This window comes from Macaca nemestrina, chromosome 4, assembly GCF_043159975.1.
Source record: "Macaca nemestrina isolate mMacNem1 chromosome 4, mMacNem.hap1, whole genome shotgun sequence".
Taxonomy (NCBI): Eukaryota; Metazoa; Chordata; class Mammalia; order Primates; family Cercopithecidae; genus Macaca; species Macaca nemestrina.
In genome coordinates this window covers 44,683,496-44,705,995 of record NC_092128.1, presented here as the reverse complement: position 1 = coordinate 44,705,995, position 22,500 = coordinate 44,683,496, and the positions used below count along the sequence as shown (strand labels likewise).

Genomic DNA, 22,500 nt, shown 5'->3' with positions numbered 1-22,500 from the left:
CATTTCATGATCTTTCTGCCATATACCTTGAGAAATTTTGTTTTTATGACTTTCAAGTTTATTATTAAAACATGATTGTTAACATGGTGGCATGACCCATTTTCTAGAGGCTCAGAAATTTGACCATATACTGCTTTCACGTGTGAAGTAAATTTTTCAAGTGTTTTGTTAGATATTAAATGTGTGTTTATTAGTCTTATGGGCACAAAACAATTTGTAAGGGCAACACAATTTAAGCACTATTGAATATACAGGAGGGATCTGCAGGGCATTGGATTACTGGGAAGGCTGACAGCAGTCCATTTAACTAAGTGAGCTGATAGGAGTTTGGTGGACAACTGATAAGAGAAAGATAAAAGTTGCCAATCTTCACACTGAAATCACCACATGTAAAAGAGAGGCTTTATGAATTTCTATAGAGCACATTTCAAGTTAAGCTTTGTAGAACCCCATCCTATGTCATAGGATATATCCATTCTTTTTTCTCTCAAATAATATTGCCTACGCATGTATTGTAAACTATAGTTTTTAAAAGTCTGTCAACTGTATTCTTATTTGTCTGTAAGAAAAATTTGGAGGTACTCTGATAATACAGTTGTATGTCATATCCATGACCCTTCACTTTTGGGAAATGGAAAGAGTTTTAAATTAAAAAAATAAAAACAATGGTAAACAAATGACTGTGTGCTAAAATTGTCAATTCAGGTAAGTTATATAACATTGCATTTTATAAAAGGATATTCTAACTTGCATTTGGATTTTGTTGGGACAAACATTGATCCAAATGTACATTAATTCAAATTAATTATATTTGTCACAGAGGAGTTCATATTGTAGTAGCATTGGCTGCACATTTTGCTGACTCTAAAGGACATACTAAAGAAAATCAAGAGTATCGTGGTAATGTTCTCTCTTTTAATTTATCAAATTAATATCTCTTTGGCTTTTTTTTCCTGATTTTCCTCTCTCACTTGACTTCAAATCTTCTAATTCACCTGATTGAAGCACTCCTAGGAAATCAAAAAAGATAAAGTTTAAATAGCAAAAGAAAAGGCAATAAGCCTATTTTTCTGAGTTATTCTAAAGAAAATTGGAATAAATCATAGCATCATTATACCAATGAATGTTCTGTTCACAGTTATTCTTCTTTAGAAAAATGAGTACAATTTAAAGACATGAAAAAGAAAGAAAAAAGAGTTTATAAAATTATTTCAATGTAAACGTGGATTTCTTCAATAGAAACTATACTAAAACACACAATATTTTTTTGTTTTCAGTAAAGTTCAAATGAAATCGGTATTTAGGTTATAACTATATGAGAATTTCCTCAACAGGAAAGCATGATCTACCACAATCTTATTTTATTAAATCAATTCAAGTAAACATTTGAAGAAATTTTAAAATATGTGCTAATAGAAACACAATGTAACTTGTTTAAAACATATTGTGAACCACATTCTTTCAAAACAAGCAAAAAACATCTCTCTGAACAATGAAATTTATAATGATATAATCATTCTAATAGTTTTCAAATAGAAATTACCTGAAATTAAAATTAAAATTTATTTTCATAGAATCCTTGTTTCTCCCTTTTCTTCTGTTTTTATCCTTGATAAGATATATGAGAGATAAAATGAGAAAATGGCAAACATTTAGGGAAAGGAAAGTAAATCTGAAGACATCTGTCTTTGAGCAGAAAATTTATATTTTAAAAAGGAAAAAAGATGAAATCACTAAACTATGTTTTCATTAATATAGGTTAAAAAATCCATTTGAATAATTGTAGGGCCACAAATGTAGTTGGTTCACTGATCAAAGTTTCTGTTGTTGCCATGTAAGCCACACAAACTAGCATCATCATCTTATTTTTTACGATTTAGATGATTAAGTGTGAAAAGTATTACTGTGGACGCTCATTGTATGTTGAATACAGTAGCTACAGTAAAGGAACCTAACATTATGGTACTGTGCTGGAATCCCAAAACTAGAATGGGAAATTGTTGTACAGTCTAAGCCCTGAATCATTTCTTCCTTAGTTAGAGGTTAAGGTAAAAGTATTTTGAATATTTTTATTATCAGTTTCCAGTTCACTTTGCACCAGGTTTTTGGTTGGTTGATTGATTAGCCTTGAAAAATAGCCATATGAAAACTAAGTAGGATTAATGTGCAATGATGGATGATGTTCTCATTGTGTCTTTAAAACCGTGTCTTTTTTTTTTTGAGGAGTCTCACTCTGTCACCCACATTAGAGTTCAGTGGCACCAACTCAGCTCACTGCAACCTCCGCCTCCTGGGTTCAAGCGATTCTCCTGCCTCAGCCTTCCGAGTAGCTGCAATTACAGGTGCCGACCACCATGCCTGGCGAATTTTCGTATTATTAGTTGAGACAGGGTTTCACCATGTTGACCAGGCTGGTCTCGAACCCCTGACCTCAAGTGATCCGCCTGCCTCGGCCTCCCAAAGTGCTGGGATTACAGGCGTTAGCCACTGCGCCCGACCTAAAACTATGTCATATTTTATTTATCCCTATAATTTAGCACAACTTCTTCATGCTACTTTTAGAGTTACAGCTTCTTAAATTATATTAAAATATATGTATATAACAATGAGAAATAACAAAATTATAAGAATTTTGGTAGAATAGCAGATTTATCTACATTCCTCTCTAAAGTTTTATGTTTATCATCTTAGTGTAAATTATTTTAAATATTAATCATTTGAGATCATCATTAATATTACTATAATTTTGGATTTTAGTTAGGCAAGTAAACTTCCATCTCCTAAGTATATGTTTGGTTTTATACAGACTGATGATAGGTATATACATAAGTATGAGTATATAGGTATATACATACATAAGTCAAATAGAAAGGATGGATTTATAGTTCCATTTTGAATAATATACTGATTATAAATCTATGTAATATAAAAATAACATAGTTTATATATTATCTGGTAATGAAATTTAGTGAAACATTTTAAAACCAGTATCATTGTCTATTGGTTAGGAAAGATGAAGTTAACTTTAAACATTGATATGTTTTTGACATCCGATAAACGTTTGTATACTCTAATCCACAATATATTCACACATTTACTATGACTATATGGATAGGAATACATGTGGTGATGATTTTCTGTCACTCCAAGTTTTTACATATTTTTTAATTTATAAAAGTTACTTAAAAGACAAGATTTTCATTACCAATTTGAAAGACCAAACAGGGAATGCTAGATTCTAGCCAGGATTCTTCTGAATTAACGTATTATAGAACGAGAGAATCTGGGAATAAGAGTGGCTGAATAACAATTAAAAATGAAATGTATTGAAATAAAATATAATAACGTTTTTAGGCTGAGTTAGAATTGTGCTGAAGATAGTCTTTGGGCTCAGTATTCAGCCAAAATTAGCTATTTGGCTTTGGCTTCATTCTCTGCTTATGGAAGTCTAAGTAGCCAAATGCCTACTTCTGGCATCCTGGATTTACTGCTTAATCAATGATCCTGTGCTTGCATAGATTACTATTGTATGTAATTGTAGCAACAACACTAGCAATATGAACAATCCATGTCAGGCAAAATTGTTACCATGTCAGTATTCCCTTTCAAATATCACAAAGTTTTCCATTTGTAACTTGGGGGGAAAAAAAACTTATTTGGTGCTTTATGTGCTAAAATTTCATCAGTGAATTCAAGTTTAAATGTACATTTATCATTGCAGGTATGAAACCCTGCCAAGCTACCTGTGAATGCTGTTAATTTTATGTTTAAAAAACTAGTAAATACTCACATATAGAAAAATATTGAGTGTGTTGTTAGTTTTTGGAAAAAATATTTAAAAGATTCAGATTAAATTATATCATAACTCATAATTATTGTAGAATTATTTTGTGAACTAGAATGTAAAGTTAACATGAATTTAATTCCATTTATCTCATAAATCTTTTTTTAAAGTTTTATTTGGCAATTCTTTACATCTTGAGAGGAAGACTCAAAAGCAATGTGTCAACTTTGCCACATTAAAATATGACTAGAAAAACGAAACATCATTGGTTTTGTAATAGAATATCAATCAAGCTTTTAAAATGCAACCTATAAAAAATGATAGTACTAATTTTTGTTAATATCAGATGTATTCATATATCCCAGAAGTTCCGTCTTTGGTGAAGATAATTTCTCTTTGATCTCAGTTTCAGCTGAATACCTACTTCTGCTAAATTTGGCATTTGGACAAAGTGTGTATTTAATTCACCTCTCAGACAGGCATTTTAAAGATGGACATTGTATCTGTAGGTGACAGTAGACCTCTTGTCAAATATAAATCAATAATATGTTGAGTTTGTCAAATTGTAAGTGAACACCCAGGTCTCTGAAGGATACTCCAGAAAGTGGAACTCTCTTCTGAAGAAGAGAGATAGGTATCCAGAGGTCAAGGCTGGTAGGGAAGTCTACTTTTGTAATATATACCCTTTTCTGTGATTCAGTTTTTCTGGCCATGTGTGTATACTAGTTTTTAAGTTTCACATCATAAAATATAAAATTTAAGATGAGGCCGGGCGCGGTGGCTCAAGCCTGTAATCCCAGCACTTTGGGAGGCCGAGACGGGCAGATCACGAGGTCAGGAGATCGAGACCATCCTGGCTAACACAGTGAAACCCCGTCTCTACTAAAAATACAAAAAAAACTAGCCGGGCATGGTGGCGGGTGCCTGTAGTCCCAGCTACTCGGGAGGCTGAGGCCGGAGAATGGCGTAAACCCGGGAGGCAGAGCTTGCAGTGAGCTGAGATCCGGCCACTGCACTCCAGCCTGGGCGGTAGAGCGAGACTCCGTCTCAAAAAAAAAATAAATAAATAAAAAATAAAATAAAATAAAATTTAAGATGAAAACTGAAAAGTATATAGTAATATCTCAGTGATTCCAATTCAAATATTAAATATCAATTTGGCTTAACGGAATATATATGATACAAATGTTTCTACCAAAACTCACTTTTATTACTTTAAATTATAAGTAACCTTAGAAAATAAGTAGAGTATCACTAAATAAGTTCGTTAAAAATTAACGGTATACATACTTTGCATCATAATATATACAATTATTTGTTTAACATTTAAAAATCAATTACTGGACACAGAAAAAGAAACGACATTGAAAAAATCTTTTATATTTTTGAGTGTGAAAAAGCTGCTAAGGAGATTTTTTTACTAATAAAAGTTGCTTTTTACTTATTTTAGTAATAAGTAAAAATCAACTTAGCATTTTCAAAGCTGTGTTGAAACTAGCATAGACATTTTTAAACTTCGTGTGCCCTAAGGACATATAATATAGATATGAATTAATTTTAATTAATTCTTAGCACAGTGCTTGGCAGCTTGTAGATACTCCACAAACTCTGAATGTGGGATTAAAGAATTATTATTAGGCCAAGTACAGTGGATCACATCTATAATCCCAGCAATTTGGGAGGCTGAGGCCTGAGGATCACTTTAGCCCAGGAGTTCAAGACAAGCCTGGGCAGCACAATGAGACCCCGTCTTTACAAAAAATAAAATAATCAGCTGAGCATGATGATGTATGCCTGTGGTTGGTCACATCCCAGCTACTTGGGAGGCTCAGGAAGGAAGATCACTTCAGCCCAGGAGGTCAGGGCTACAGTGATCTGTGATCATGCCATTGCACTCCAGTCAGACCCTGTCATAAGAATTATTATTAAGTTGTATTATCTGTGGTATGATAGGCAATTTGATTAAGAAATTACCCTTTCATTTACTCAGCTCCTGTGGTAAAAACCTTTTAATGTTTGTGGTACTGGCAGTGAATAAGCACAAGCCCAGATTATTATCCAAAAGTAGAATAGGGATTCCCAATTTTTTGTGGCCATGGAATTTTAAAATTGAATAATTACAAAACTTTTTGGCACTTCTAGTGTATATATCCTTGAAATAAGAGAAACCGAATAATCTTCACTTAAGATAAAAGTTGTCTATTAATCATAATAGTCTAGTCCACAGATTCCCAGAGTGTGTTTGGCAGTACACGAGTGTTCTGGCCAAATTTTAAAACTCTTTCAAGTAATATTCTCTGAGCTTTCACTGACTGCAGGCACTCTTATAGACACTGGGGATATGGCAGTGAAGAAAACAGACAAAAATCCCTGCCATCGTAAAACATACACTTTAGTGTAGAAGGCAGACAATAAATAAGTTAAGTAAAATATATAATTAAGTTAATAAATAAGTTAAGTAAAATATATTTCTCTTCATAGGAGAGAAATGAAGGCAAGAACAGGAAAAACCTAAGTAACAATAGGAAAATGGGGTGACCCTCAGAAGGAGTCCTGAGGAAAGGGTTAATGAGTAATGACCTGAAAATGAGAGGAAGCTCTGCAACAGAGTAGCTCTAGAGCAAGGCACTTAAGTTTTCTTTGCCTTAGTGTGCCCATCTCTAACACAGGAATAATAAGAGCAATAGTAATGATAATAATGGTTTGGGGTATTAGATTAGATATCATATGTGAAGCACTTAGAAGAATGTCTGGCATATCAAAAGCACTGTGTAAGTATCAGTTAAATAAAACAGAGACAAGACTCTAAAGAGAACTGAGTTGGGGTTGAGGGAGGGGGCTGTATAAACAGGAGTTTAGTTTTGAATATGGAAAGTTTAAGAAACTGGATAAGGTTACATGGGATTTTCAAATAGAAAGACTAGGGAGGGGTATGGGCTAGGGATCAGTTGGTGACTCCTAAACTTACACCGGGCATTTAAAACTTACACAAACTAGTGTAATTGTAAAGAGTTTCTTGGGTTTTTCTTCCTCAAATATAATTGGAAAACGCTGACTTCAAAATGAGATTCAAGTTTTCCTTGGTACTGCACATCTCAGAACTATTTTACATGAATAATAAAGTCTCCAAGATAGAGACCACGGACCTCTTAGATTAACAGCATTTATAAAACTACTGTTCCATAGAACACTGTTTTGGAAATACTGAACTTGTTATATCACTGCCTGAAAAATAACCTAGATTAATTATTGCAAACCATCAAGCCTTCAAAGCTCATAAAACTTTCAAAATTGTACAAAATCAATTGGCTAGTTGTTTCACATTTTCTAAGTAGTTTTGTATGCATATAGAAGAGCTGAGCAATTTTTAGGTTGAAAGCTTTGTCCCAAGAGCAAGGTAATAGTTTTCTTTTTAAAAATTTACCCCCAAAATTATCTGTGCATTGGAATCACCTCTGGAGCTTCAAAAACTACTAATGCCTGTGTTTCCCTTCTAACATTGTGGTTTTATTGGTGTGGGTTGTGGTAAGGTCTTAGAGATTTTAAAATATGCCCAGGTGATTCTAATATGCCGACATTTGAGGACCCGCTGCTGCTAAAATGAATCTTTTTGACTTATTTTATTCTCTGCCTCTTATCTATTATATAATATTTTAAAACTATTTCTTCCTGTTTTTAATTAAGAAACATTATTTGGATTATTTGAACAGGTCATTTATTCATCTAATCTTTATTGAGGGCCTACTAACTGCCTAATATTTGTTACCTTATTGCAATAGCATGGTGATATCACTAATTTTCAGTACAAATGAATAATATCATAGAAATCTACTTTTAGAAGGCAAGTAGATACTTACATAACTAAATTATTAATAAAATCCCAAAACTGAATTACTAGTAACATCATTAGTTGGTATAATCTCTAAAACCATCTAAGCCTTTAACTGAGATGTAAAATGTTGTTAGCCACTCAATCTATGTTAGAAGTAACTAGTGCCATATATAATTCCTAGACATTAGTCTTGTATTGTAGCAATATTCATATGGAGTATGCCCTTTAAGAGTCACAAAACTTTCATGTGGGCACCAACATGTCTTCAAGAAATGTATGACTCTATTATAATCAATGAAATCCACAAATATGTATTGAGCACATGCCAGGCACTGTTCAAGGCAGTGGAGATATACTAGTAATACAAGAAATTCCTACTCTTATAAAACTTCAATTGTATTAGAGGGAGACTGGTGATAACAAGAGGTAGACTAGATAGATAGATAGATAGGTTAAATGGTTTCAGAAACTGATATATGATCTTAAAAAAAATAGGATGAGGAGTTAAGGAATGCTAGAAGGGACGGTGGGAAGGGGCAGGGGTTGATAGTGTGGTTGGAAACTTAGAGGAGGTAAACTTTGAACCATCTAAGTGAAGGGAGGGAGGAAGCCAAGAATAGGTTGTAGGAACAGCCAGAGCAAAGGTTGGAAAGGGAGGAAATGTTTGATACATTTGAGAAGCAACAGAATGCTGGTATGACAGAATGAGATATGAAGAGAGAGCGGTAGATGAGATCAGAGACAGGCAAGAGCCAGATAAGTGCAGTGCCCCATAGGCCATAGTAAGGGTGTTTTTGTTGTCGTTTTCTTGTTTTGTTTTCCTCTAAGTATTCTCAAAAGCCTTTGGAGGCCTTGCGTGGGAAGCGACATGACCTAATTTACATTTATAGAGAGAATACTTGGCTGCTCCATGAAGAGTAAATTCATATATTCAAGGCAAGGTGATAGCAGGAAGACAGTGGGAAGGCTATAGCTGTGATGCAGGCAAGAGATGACAATAGAGCAGAGAGGCAGCTGGTAAGATGGAGAAAGTTCTCATGCAAAAGACATGTTGATGCTGTCATGAAAAAGGATTTGCTGATAAAGTTTTCCTTTTGGGACACCTAATAAACACAATCAAAAAGTTACAGTCAGAAAAGTTGCGGAATTCTGGGTTAAAGCAATAATTATAGATCTTTATAAAAAAAAGTTGTTTCCTATGTAACAGAGAAACCTTTCTTTATAAAGCCACTTTCATTTTTATGGAAAAAGATGGTTTGTAGTAACTTTGGAAACCCAAATTATCCTGTTTTTCCTTTAGGCTCAGGGCTTGTCTTAAAATCTCAAGGAGTCAGAATCACTGAAATGATAGCCTTCAGTAAAACTACCTGTGCGAAATTGTGATAGGCATAGCAATTTAAAGTTAATGCTGTGATGAATAATTTGACCAGAAGTTATGTTTGAAACAGTGAGAATTCTTCTGTTGCTATTGGCTACTTGCCAATACTTAGATATAGTGATATCTAGATCAGGGATTTTTCTATTTGCAGGGATTAGGGTGAGAGAGTTCATTCTTCTCACCATCATATTCTGTTATCTTGCCCCATCTCCCCCGCCTATTTAAACCTGCTTCACCCCACACATCTCTTACATCATTATAGTATCTAATGTAGACATGTGTTAGGTTGGGAGAGGTAGTTTAAGTTGTACTTTCATCTTTATATTAGATGTTATAGATGCACATAGTAATTAAGAACATAGGTTTTGGAGCTACAGAGCATTGAGTTTGAATTGAGCATAATTGAGCATTTATGTCACTGAACATAAATTGAGTGATTTGGGGCAAAATATTTAATCTTTCTGAGCCTCCTTGTAAAATATAATGATTTCTAACCTCAAGCGAAGTTAACTAAGATTATAAATGTAATGCAGTTAGTAAAATGCCAGAATATAGTAAATAGTCTCTTCATTTTTCCCAGTACTTACTTATTCAGTAGTTTTAATATTTTCTTAATATAGTATTTTAAGAGCAAAGGTACTCAAGCCAGACTGCCTGGATTTAAATTACAACTTTACCATGTGGAAGCTAGGTGATCTTGGACATATTTTTGAACTTCTCTCTTAGTTTGTTTCCTTTTCCATGAATTGTTTAAACTAATAATACTCTATTAGTTTGTACTGACGATTAAAAAGCACAAAGTATATAAAAAATATACTAAGACACAGGACTATTTTTTAAGTCAAATACTGTAAGCAGTAGTCTCTCAATACTTTATTTCAAATTTATAGCTAAAAACTAAAGGATTGGCTGGGCGCGGTAGCTCACGCCTGTAATCCCAGCACTATGGGAGGCCGAGACGGGCGGATCACGAGGTCAGGAGATCAAGACCATCCTGGCTAACATGGTGAAACCCCGTCTCTACAAAAAATACAAAAAATTAGTCGGGCGTGGTGGCCGGAGCCTGTAGTCCCAGCTACTCAGGAGGCTGAGGCAGGAGAATGGCGTGAACCCGGGAGGCAGAGCTTGCAGTGAGTGGAGATTGTGCCACTGCACTCCAGCCTGGGTGACAGAGAGAGACTCCGTCTCAAAAAAAAAAAAAAAAAAAAAAAAAAAACTAAAGGATTATATCTAGCTTTTCTATTTTTATTGTATAATTCAAATAAATTTGCATAATCTGAACCAGGGAATTGTTTACAATGAGTAGTTGATTTACTCTATCAGTCGTAAATGAAGAAGTTTAGATGTTATCTTCTTAATTGATCCCGTTAAGTAAGCACATTGGTTTCTTTAAGACACCAAAATTAAATTTAATTATTTAGTTCACCCCTCTGAGAAATATCAAAATGACCAGATAATTGTGAAGTCTCCTATTTTTTTGAGTTGAGTGTTCACTGTTTTTCCCTGGCACTTTTGTTTTCCCTTTTTTTTCTTTACTTTCTTTTGATATTATTTTGAAATCTATTTCTCTTTCAGTTCCTGACTGATTTAAAAAAAAAAAAAAACCTTAATACTAGCAATAAGTAAAAGCTACTCTTGAAAGTTGAATAGCCGGGCGCGGTGGCTCAAGCCTGTAATCCCAGCACTTTGGGAGGCCGAGATGGGTGTTTCACGAGGTCAGGAGATCGAGACCATCCTGGCTAACACGGTGAAACCCCGTCTCTACTAAAAAATACAAAAAACTAGCCGGGCGAGGTGGCGGGCGCCTGTAGTCCCAGCTACTCGGGAGGCTGAGGCAGGAGAATGGCATAAACCTGGGAGGTGGAGCTTGCAGTGAGCTGAGATCCGGCCACTGCACTCCAGCCTGGGCCACAGAGCGAGACTCCGTCTCAAAAAAAAAAAAAAAAAAAAAAAAAAGAAAGTTGAATAGTTCAATTTTTATTTTTATTTATTTATTTATTTATTCTTTTTTTTTTTTTTTTTTTTTTTGACACAGGGTCTCACCCAGGCTGGAGTGCAGTGGTACAATCTTAGCTCACTGCAACTTCTGCCTCCCGGGTTCAAGCATTTCTCCTGCCTCAACACCCCCAGTAGCTGGGATTACAGGTGTGCGCCACCACACCTGGCTAATTTTTGTATTTCTGCTAGAGACAGGGTTTCACCATGTTGACCAGGCTGGTCTTGAACTCCTGGCCTCAAGTGATTCGCCCACCTCGGCCTCCCAGAGTGTTGGGATTACAGGCATGAGCCACCATGCCTGGCCCTAGTTCAGTTTTTAAATGGAACATGCAGAGATTTTTTAATGCTTGATAATATTCTCAGTTATTTCATATGGCAGTATTCCTCATCCTATTCCCAAATTGGTACTCTTTCGAAAATAAATGATTTTTTTCAAGACAAAAGCTTTGGTGCTGATAGTGTAAAACTGATTTTTTGTTGCATATTAATTTATGCAGGTAACATCACTGTTGTTGGTATTAATCTATTAATAACACAAAGCTCATTATATAAACTTTACCTTGTTATGTTAATGAAGCTTTCTTTCATTTTATAGCTGGCTTAAGTCCTGCTGAGATTCAGCAGTTATGGAAAGAAGTGACTGGAGTTCACAGTATGGAAGACAATGGCATTAAACATGGAGGGCTAGACCTCACTACTAACAATTCCTCCTCGACTACCTCCTCCACCACTTCCAAAGCATCACCACCAATAACTCATCATTCCATAGTGAATGGACAGTCTTCAGTTCTAAATGCAAGGCGAGACAGGTAAATCTCATGAGCTTTATTCTATATTTATCTATCATCAAATTTTATTTTCACCATTGAGACAATGGAAAAGAATAATTTGTACTTGAAACAAGGACAAAATGTATAGAACAACAGGTTAGAAATCTTTAGATTATTTATCTTATTATATTCTTTATATTGCAGAAAAGCAGTTCAAATACCAAAAGTTTGATGGATATAGTTGGGGAGTTTGCCTGAAGACATTTATTTTTTCATGAGTGCATGTGGAATGATTGTATCAATATATTTTTATGACTAAGATGTTATGATTAACCTGATTGCTGAGAACATTTTTCAAGCTAAAAATCAGTTCTTTAATTTCAAATAATTAAAGATGCATGGATATCTCTCATATGTTTCAAACATATGAATTAGAAAGCAGAGAACAGATAAATATATAGACACAAGCGTACTAAGCTAGATGATGGAAATTCTGGTTTGCCTTTTTAATTGTGGCATGATGAAATATCTAAACACATAAAGAGAAACTTATGTTGGTGATTTTATGATTAAATTCAACTAAAATTTCAAAGAAAAAATATTTTATTTCAGTTATTAATATTAAATGTGTTATGTTAGATAATTTTTTACTTACTGTTTTATTTTAGTTGTATAAAAATTGCATTTGTAAAAGGAGCATTCATGTACATTTGTCCTTTAGTTCCATTTATTTAGGCATAGTGCTCTCTAATCAAGTCCTTTAAAGTAATTTGCATATAGTTCATAAGCTAAAATATTGCTCAGTGTGAAAAATCTGTTTTTAAAAGATGGAATGTAAGTGTAGAATTCTTAACATAATGGCTTAGGCTTATATATAAAGCTCCAAACTTCATATGTAAGTGTAGTGGATTGATAGTGTTCTGTTACGCAATATGAATATCTGCCTTGCCATAACAAATTCTTTGTCATAAACAAATGTTTTTCAAAGAAACATATATTGAATTATACTACCATTTAAAATAAAATTCTATAATTCAGTGATGTTTCTGGCCTTCATTTGAGTATCAAGGAAAATTTTTCTTGTTTGTTTTTATTAGTATAAAGTGGTATGCTCCTGAATGCTTTCATGCTGTTGTTTTAATTGAGATTAATTTGATGATTATGCATTCCAAAAGTTGGTTGATTTCTCTGGGTTCTCTCTATCTAATATTCACTTATCAAAAGTCTTCAATAAGTATATAAAGATATAGCTAATGAATACTGTTCCAAAGTAGATTTTCTAAATCAAGTGTAACTAGTAGAAATATATGTGGTTTATACATAAATGTTAAACAATTTAAATAATCCATATCTTCTTTAAAAAGAGCACTTCAAAATCTTATGATGACTGTCCTATTATTTTCTTAAAAATGAAGGTTTTTTTTCACTTGACCACATATGAATATATATTTTTTATTTAGAGATAAAATGTTACATTAAGGTCATATGGCAGGATTAGCATATGATATTATACAGTCCTCTTAGTTTTTCATCCTTTATTAACAGTCATCTTTGGCTCTATTTCTCCTCTAATTGGAACATCATCTAGCCTTGGCAGTTGAACTATTCAATAGAACGATTAAATTTTTCTGACTGCTCTGAGCTGAATTGACCTGTTTTGACCTGTTTGTCACTGATCGTAACCTGACAGGCGCTAGCAGCCTGCAACGATTATAGCTTTTTGAGATGAATCTGACGTCGTGTTCTTTTGCTACAGCTCGTCACATGAGGAGACTGGGGCCTCTCACACTCTCTATGGCCATGGAGTTTGCAAATGGCCAGGCTGTGAAAGCATTTGTGAAGATTTTGGACAGTTTTTAAAGTAGGTTTTTTACTTTTTTTTTTTTTGGCGGGGGGTGCTGAATTATATGGGAGTTTTAGGCACATTGTAAATAAACAAAAGATGAAAGAGAAAAGTAAAAGTCCATTATAAGACACACTATAAGATTTTTGTGGGTTCCAACAAGTGGATTTAGCAAGGTCAGGCTTCATCTTTTCATTAAGGTATTTTACAGATTATTTAGTAAAGATTTTTGAATGAATGAAAAATATTAGCCTACAATAATATGTGATTAATCATTGGAGAACTTTATAACAGAACTGTTTGTAAAATAGAATTCTCTTAAGTTTTAAGTTTCTAATTAATATTATGTGAGTCATCATAATATATATATATTTCAGTAAACATATTTTGAAGGCTTGTTTTTTAATTGCAGGCTTTATATATTTTTTAAAATAGTATTTAGTATATACATTTAACTACAAGAATTAAAAATGAAAGTTTATACTGGCTAAACTTTAAAGAAATAACTACATTTCATTTACATTGTTACTTTTTGCCCTTAGAAACATCAAGAAACACACATGGCTATATCTTTGTATAACAGATTACATGGCTTCTCTAGCTTAAAACCAACACTTTGTATATTCTTAATTTGTAATACAGTATTTTATTTAAAAAAAAATCTTAAGGAGTTCTTTTTCAAGTGAAAAGATTCATCTTTCATGAAATGTTTTCCTTACACAATTCTGGTATACAAGAGATCTAAACAGAGAGCTACAGATAGGCTTATGGAGATGAGTAACTTCACAGGCTGAGACTCTTATGTTGTCATGGTGCAGCTAACAGGGTGAGTGAACTGTTTCATGCTTCATCAACAATTAAGTTAATTAGCTCATTTGAAATTGCACTGCTTTGTTGCCAGGATGTTGGCAGAAACATCAAAAAGATGTGTTTACAAATGGAAGACTGACTACAGGGTATAGAGCAAAAGCACCTTAACAACCAGGCACAAGTACTTGGCATCACAATAACTTTAAAAATGAATTACAGTAAGACTTCCACAAAGATTTTTTTAACCTTTTATCATTTGTAACTAATTAAGAAAAAATTTGCTTCATATACCACTATGGCTCTTTGTAAATGGCCTTAAATGAAAATTTACGCTTTTCTTTTATCAAAACAGTTGTGAGCTGCCATTTATTTGAGTATGAAACTGATTATAAGCAAAGAGACCATTAACAAATGTTAGGTAACTTTGCTGAAGTTTTCTTCTCTAAAATAATAATAATAATAATAAAGTTAAAGCAAAGAAAGAACATAGGGATGTTGTTTTAACAGATGATTTTCCATTTCCTCATGTGAATACATTTGTCCTTATCAATATATTATTCCTTGTCATTGAAATTAGGTAAAGGACTATTGTTACTGTTTTTTAAGAATGGTAAATTATGCCATAGGACTAACCCACTCACCATGCATTTTATTGCTCCAAATTGTTCTTTCTGACAAAATTCAAAATAAATCTTTAGGGAAAAAATACGTATTTTCTTTCAGTATGATTTTGTTTATAGCAAATTGAAAGGAGCATTTAATTTTTCTCAAATATTTATGTGTTTATTACTAACAATCAGATGAATATGAACCCTCATTTTACCTTAGTCTTCTTTCATATTCATGCCAGTGTTTAAAAAAAAAAAAAAAACAAAAACAAAGAAATTACAATTAAAAAAGCATTTCCTTTCAATTAAATATCAACTTTGGTTCCAAAGACTGACCATTTTTCCAACCCATTAACTTTATAGGGATGACAGAACTAATGACAGGAGGTTTTAAGGCCTTTTTTAGTCCATTTTTTGTTTTCATATGCTTTAGATTCACTAAGTCAAAGATCTGTGATAAATTCTGTTAATAGAGCTAATGTAAGTATACTGAACCGAAGTGAAATATCGATTAGATATACTTTCCATAGAGGCATTGTCTTCTTTAAAATGTGTTAGAAATTTGAAAAGAAAGAAAATAATATCACTAAATGAATAAACTTCAGTTATTCAAAAAAGGTTTACTTAGCATCTGTGTGGGAAGTGAAAATGAAGAAGGAAAGCATCACCAGTTACACAGATTTTCTCAGATGACTTTGTTTTCCTTTGTAATAATGGAGAAAACTGAGGATTTGGGGAGGCAAATGATAGGGAAATTAAAGTGCTGTGAAAGGTTTTTAGTTCTCATTTTTTCGTGTATCTGTTCTCCCAAAATTTTGTATCCAGTGTTTATTATAAAAGTTTTTAAGGAAAATATAATTGTGACATTTTTAGTTCTAGTATGCAGTAGAAATAAATTTTACAGCTTCAGCTTTAATTTGATATCAGATAGCTTATCCTTTTGTTTGAAATGAAAGGAAACCATTCATTTTTACTATTTAGCCGACATATATCAAATTAAAAAGAAAGGTAGAAAATATATTGAGTCCCCAATTCTTTTTTTCACATTACATCTCAAAACAAACTAGTGGAATCCCTCTATGTTTATCTTGCACCAAATGAAAAGCCATTATAAAGGACAGTTGCTTAGGTATAACACATATATATGTACCTGTATATTATATATATTTATGTATTTTATATATTTATGTGTTATATATTCTTATTCTTATATATTCTTTAATTTTTATATATTCTTTAATTGAGGCACTCTTTTCAATTGGATAAAAAAAATTCAGACTAAGTTAGAAGTAGTTATTTCTAACAGCAAGATGAAAGCAGAAAACACAAAATGATGAAGGAAATCCAGGATAAAAAGTGTTTAGGAAAATTTTTGAGTTTTACTGTAAAGTAGGTGTTGACAGAAGCTAACCATTTTTCCTGACCACTAATTGAGTATCTCACTAGATCACTAAAAGCATTTAATACTAGTTCTTCATTACTGTCTTATAAATGTCAAAGTGTAATAACATCTGACAAAACTTTAGAGTAGTTTGTCTGCAAAATTAATTATCATTCCATTGGAACTAAGTCAGCTTGAATATAGATGGATTGATTTTAGAGCTTAAGCCAAAAGGTTTACAATATAACATTCCATTTAGCAGACAAGTGTTCTTGAACCTGCATGCATAGATGCCAGCACACAAAACATCGTCTAAGATACAAAGGTGGAAATACTCTCCTCTAAGAAAGGCAGGATGGCTAGTGTCTATAAAGATATTAATGTATTAAAGATTAATTAGTAGATGGGTGTAAATGAGTTAAATTTATTACAGATTAAATTTTTAAGGCTTGATACTATATGAAGACCAATAGAAAACATAGTGGAAACATAGTTTATTTAATAGGAATTTGTTGTCTTTTTTATTGCAGCTGACTACTCTAAAAATTATGCTCTTACTTAATGTGTATTGTCTATTTCTTTGTCTTTGACTAGGCAGCATGGCTACAAAATTATGACCTCAAGAAGGCATTCTTTGAACTTGTCAGAATGTTGTTTCTTTTGGTGACAGTGCCCCCATCTCTCAAAACTAAGGCATCTCACATAATCAACTAAATGAATAGTGACAGCTAACATTTTGTATTTAAACTCCTGTCAGTGTTTAAACATAAAAAGCTTGATGCAAAATAAATCAAACACCAGTGATATGCAAGTGAAACATTTTGTTAAAACAGTCTTTGACATACTTGGATTTAAATCTGATCCCTTTTTAGCTTATAAAATGTTACAACTTTAAATGAATTTGAAGAATCCAAAGGTTAAAATTGAATCACTAATCTGGATTGTATATAATTGAAGTTACCACATACATTCATAATCTATAAAACCTTCATTAAAGAGAATTATGCATTAAATAAATTGGAAGGATCCTTTCCTACTTTTTGTCTTCCTGAAGTGCTTGCTTAATTGTTTTTAGAAAGAAGTTGACTGCTTATTTATGTTTTTTCTAGTTTATACTACCTGCCTAGCACAGATTCAATGCAGTTTTGAAAGGACGTCAGTCGACCACATCATTTATTCCATTTTGAAAACAAAAATCAATATACCTATAAAGTGACCCATAAATTAGAACTGGCTCACACAATGTTTGTTCAGTGCTGCCTTTCTGAAGGCACCCTTTGCATTTTTTCTTCACCTCTCTGTTTGAACTGCAGTCTCGGTAAGAGGCTCATTAGGGGACATTAGGGACTGGAGCTAACCAGAATTCCAGAGCTTGCTTTGCTCTTATTAATGCATAGTAGAGTAGAATGCATTTAAATATTTCATAGGCATTCAGTAATTTGTGTGTAATCGCCTTGTTAGCAGACCAGTAGAAGTAGAACAGGCCTGTGAAATGGTGTTAGTGATTGCATGGGTAATTTACGGACCTTTGGCATCAGAAAGAGTATTATTGTTGCCTTGTATGAAGCTGTGAAATAGAACTACCAATAAGTAAAAAAAGAAACTTAATAAAGGTTTTGTAACAAGCATCTTCAGGGATAACAACCCCACTTGGTCCTTTTGAAGCAGTCGTAATTTATGACATAGGCAATATATCAAATGCATAAGATAGTATTATGGAGCATTCATATGAAAAGGGTATTTGCAACATTAGTTCCAACTTCCTGCAAGGGACATGATTAAATGATTAATGAAATGTCCCTTTGCATATGCATTTTGAAACAGCAATTAGGCACTGACTGAGAAAATCCACCAATCCTCTCATTTTTCAGTATTATCTCATTCTTGATTTATAAATCATAGAGAATTTTTTAACAGTAATATGTAGTACCTGAGATAGTTATAAAAACATAAAAGAGAATAATTTGGGCACAAAATAGTCATAAATACATAAATTCATAATTTAATGTTAATACATAGCCTATTTATTTAGTCTTATTGCATTGTATTTATATCTGACACTATTTCTGTACTTTGATTGGCATAATTAAGTAGAGGGAATGAATAGGCACTATTCTTTTACATATCACTGGTAAACAATAGCGAGGAAAGGAGAAGGGAGATGTGGCAGAGGTATGTATGTGTTTTTCAAGTTCTCAGTAATCCACTGGAGGCTGTTCTATAAATGATCATTGAAGGGCTGCAAGCTAGCCTATAATTACAGGAAAGAAAGTGGCAGCTCTGGCATTTCATAACTATGTGTCCTCGAAAAGTGCTTTGTGAGTTTGTCACCAATGATAATTTAGATAGAGGCTCATTACTGAACATCACAACACTTTAAAAACCTTTCGCCTTCATACAGGAGAATAAAGGACTATTTTAATGGCAAGGTTCTTTTGTGTTCCACTGAAAAATTCAATCAAGACAAAACCTCATTGACTATTATTGTAGTCTACAGTCTCTATTCTAATAAAAGCTGCATAGATAAATTGAATAGGTCTCTAAGACCCAAGTGTATAATGCAAACATTTTGTACTTTTTTTAGTTCTTTAAATATAAGATCATGATTATCACTAAGCAGTAAACAAATGTAAAAAATCATTTTAAAAAGTGATTTCGCACGAAAATAAATGTTATACTGACTGTGCCTTTTATTGCAGACCTGTATATTCTACTTATCTTGCTTCCTGCATTTACACCCTAATCTCAGTGTATAACTGAAGCATTTTTGAAAATATGCATCTTTTTTTTTGATATGGAATAAATATGTTTGTGTTCCCCAAGAGTTCATGGTAAAAAAAAAAAAATAAATCTTACAGAAACACAGCAATATGAAGCCTTAAGAATTCAACACACAACTGTGTTATGCTGGTAGAAAATTGTCTTACTGTTCATTTAAATTTTGGAGGAAAAAACCCTGAAAAACAATTTTTAAATGTTGTCTTGTTATTTAGGAATTAGTGACACTTTTTCTGTTAACTAACCTCTGGTTTACTCTGACATTCCATACCTCCTTCCCAGAGAGCATGAGTGAATGTTACTCCTCCTCACAGGTTCATAGCAGAACAAACCTGAACTGAGCTTAGAGAGCAGACAGGTACAGTGGAAGTCCCTCCCCTGCACTCCAGCCACACTCCTGCAGCTTGACCTTATCCACCTTGCTATTTTAGTCCACAATTTCTCTTCAACCAAGACTGACATTGTGACAAGATACATGGAGGTTTTGTTGTTATGATCAATAAGGAAGTATTAAAACAAACTGGTTTAACTTATCAAGGTATAGGCAAAACAAAGGTTTCTGATTGTTGAACCTAGGTCTATAAACAAATCTTTTGTTTATAATAAAATTAGTTTTTTTCAGCAACACGACTTTAATTACTCTTCATATGTTTTACATATATGTGTCTGTATTTTTTCTCCCTCGTTATGATCTTCAAGAAATAAAAGTAAATAATTTGAATGGATACAAAAATATATTTGTTGAATTTAGTACACCCAGAGCTATTATAAACTTCTTAGACTATTATATCATTCTAAATGATACTTGAGCCCATGTGGGTAAATATGTAAATTATTATTTAATTTTGTGAATTTCTTTCAATATGCCATTTCACTCATATGCAATGATGAGAACATCTCTAAAATTGTTGCCTTAGTTTGCCCATTGGTGAAGTAGATACACCAACGGATATTAAATTACTTGAAGATTACTTTCTTTAATTTTAGGAGGCATCAAAGACATTATATATTACAAATTAAAGAGTATATATTATTAAATGTTTTCATGTTCATTGGAGATTCTGCTTTACTAAATTACTTTTGGCATATTAACATACCACTCATTAAAGAGATCTTTTTAAACATTGTATAGAAATAATAATGGTAGACTAATGCACATTCAGGGTAGACTAATGCATATTCAAGGTTAGAGTAAGATCATTGGAATGATTTATTTTTCACTATTTAAAAAATAAGATTAGGATAAATGTCTCCTAGTTAGGACACTGGACATGAAATGTCAATCTTATTATTCTAATGATGAGAATCTTCCATGAAGTTTCTTTATTACTAACAGCAAATCATCGTTCTTCATAAATATTGATGTTTCCACGGGATGATAATTTGCCATCTTTACCTAATTCATACCGCATCCCAATGAAATAAAACATTGCTCACTAAAATACATCGTAGAAACAACAAACTGTTCTAACAGAAATGAAATAGAAAATTGCCTTTGTTCTGTTCAGAATTGCTTTTGCTTCATAGATTTGTAAGCTGTTCTTTTTTTTAAAAAAATGGCATAAATAATATGACTTCTACTATAACTCTGTAAATGGTCTGGGGAAATATTTTTTGTAGTAACAGGTAAGCTTAGAGACAGTGACATTTTTTGTCATTCGAAGAGTCTCTTTACATTACATAAATAATTTCACACAACACGTAAGCAGCTTTAACTTTTTTCTGTATGGTTTCAAGGCTTTCTGTTTTCCCAGTGCACAGAGAAACATCTGACTTCAGAGTAATGCTTTTTAAATGTAGCCTATGCCACTGAGATCGACATCACTTTACATTCTGTTTTGTGTCTTCTGTTTGTTTAGGCACCTTAACAATGAACACGCATTGGATGACCGAAGCACCGCTCAGTGTCGAGTGCAAATGCAGGTGGTGCAACAGTTAGAAATACAGGTTTGTCAAATGCTCACTTAATGGACTCTTCTCAGAATTCTGGTATGTTACCTTGAGTACTGAGCAGATTCTGGGTCTTTCAGGCTGCATCTTATTGTCTTAGCCATACAATAACTAATGGAGATAATGGAATTTTAGATTGTTTTAAAGAGTGGCAATTACTGATAACCCAGAAAGGATTGCTGTAGTTTAATGTACTTTTCACTTATATTTTTATAACTTTTAGACCACATCATGTGCATTTGAATATCCCAAAGTAATCAGACCTAAGATTTTCCCAATGTAGGTTAGACCAAACTCCCAATTAGTTATGATTTTATTACAGAGACAGTTTTTACATGAGCTAACCTTGATTTTTTTCCATGAGATTTTATATTATGGCCAACAGCCGGTCTTTACAATATCATGCCTGTAATATAACTAACACCCTGAAAGATAACCTTTTCTTTTCTTTTTTGTAGTGTAATTTTAAAGAACTTGCAAAAAATCTTTATAGTTTTCTTTAGCTAGATTAAAGGCAGATAATTTATATCACAAATGATAATACGCATGTTGTTTCAAATGCTGTTTTAAGTTATAAAAAATTCTATTAATGTTGAAACAGAATTTGGCCAGAAGTAAACAGAATTCATAGAACTAATCAGAAAGCAATTACATCACCCAAAGTCTGACTCTTGTTATGTTTTACTAAGCCTTTAAGGTTTTGTCTAATATTTTATCTTAAAGATGATCTTTTCTCAATAAAACTAATACTTTGTTTCATTTAAAGGTACGATTTTTCTTCATATTTTATTACATCTTGTTTCAAATTCATCATGTCATTGCTTTTTTCAGTTACTAAAAATATTTTGTTTTGACTTGTAAAATAATCAAGAACATAAAAAGCACCATCACTGTTAAAGTTTAAAAAGCTTTTTATAAACCTGTTTACCATTTATTAAAGGTAGACCAAAACATAAGAGTTCAGCTGATGATACAGTCTTCAGTGTGACCAATTATGCCTCTTTTTTTTTCCTTCTGCTGTGTCTGACTGATGGAAAAGTAAGGTCCGTCAGTTGTAATGAGACCCAGTGCAAGTGTAGATGCCGACTCCGTGGCAGAGTTCAGCGTTTCACACTGCCTGGTCTCTGTCACTCTATTGAATTAGATTGATGATGGCAGATTGCAGGGGGCACTAACTGGACCTCAGTGGGAATGCATGAAGTGTGTAGACAATCCTGGCAGGCACTTCGCTTTGAGAACCCTTCACCCCTTCACAGCTGTTGGCACTAGTCCATTGCTAACAGTGTCCACAGGACTTTAAAGAGACACCATGGGCCTTCTAATTTATGGTTTCAGTAACTTGTTACTGTCGAGGCAACTGTGACCTCA

General features: G+C 33.1%; 1 protein-coding gene across 21 annotated transcripts in view; it reads left to right on the top strand.

Annotated features, from left to right (window-relative positions):
• Positions 1-22,500, top strand: part of LOC105475796 (forkhead box P2) — a 600,968-nt gene that overhangs the window by 537,054 nt on the left and 41,414 nt on the right. For all 21 annotated transcript variants that reach the window (XM_071094601.1, XM_071094595.1, XM_071094597.1 and 18 more), the window contains 3 exons: positions 11,588-11,801; positions 13,519-13,623; positions 21,042-21,129. In XM_071094601.1, the coding sequence (XP_070950702.1) occupies positions 11,588-11,801; positions 13,519-13,623; positions 21,042-21,129 (407 nt within the window). The remainder of the gene's footprint in view (positions 1-11,587; positions 11,802-13,518; positions 13,624-21,041; positions 21,130-22,500) is intronic.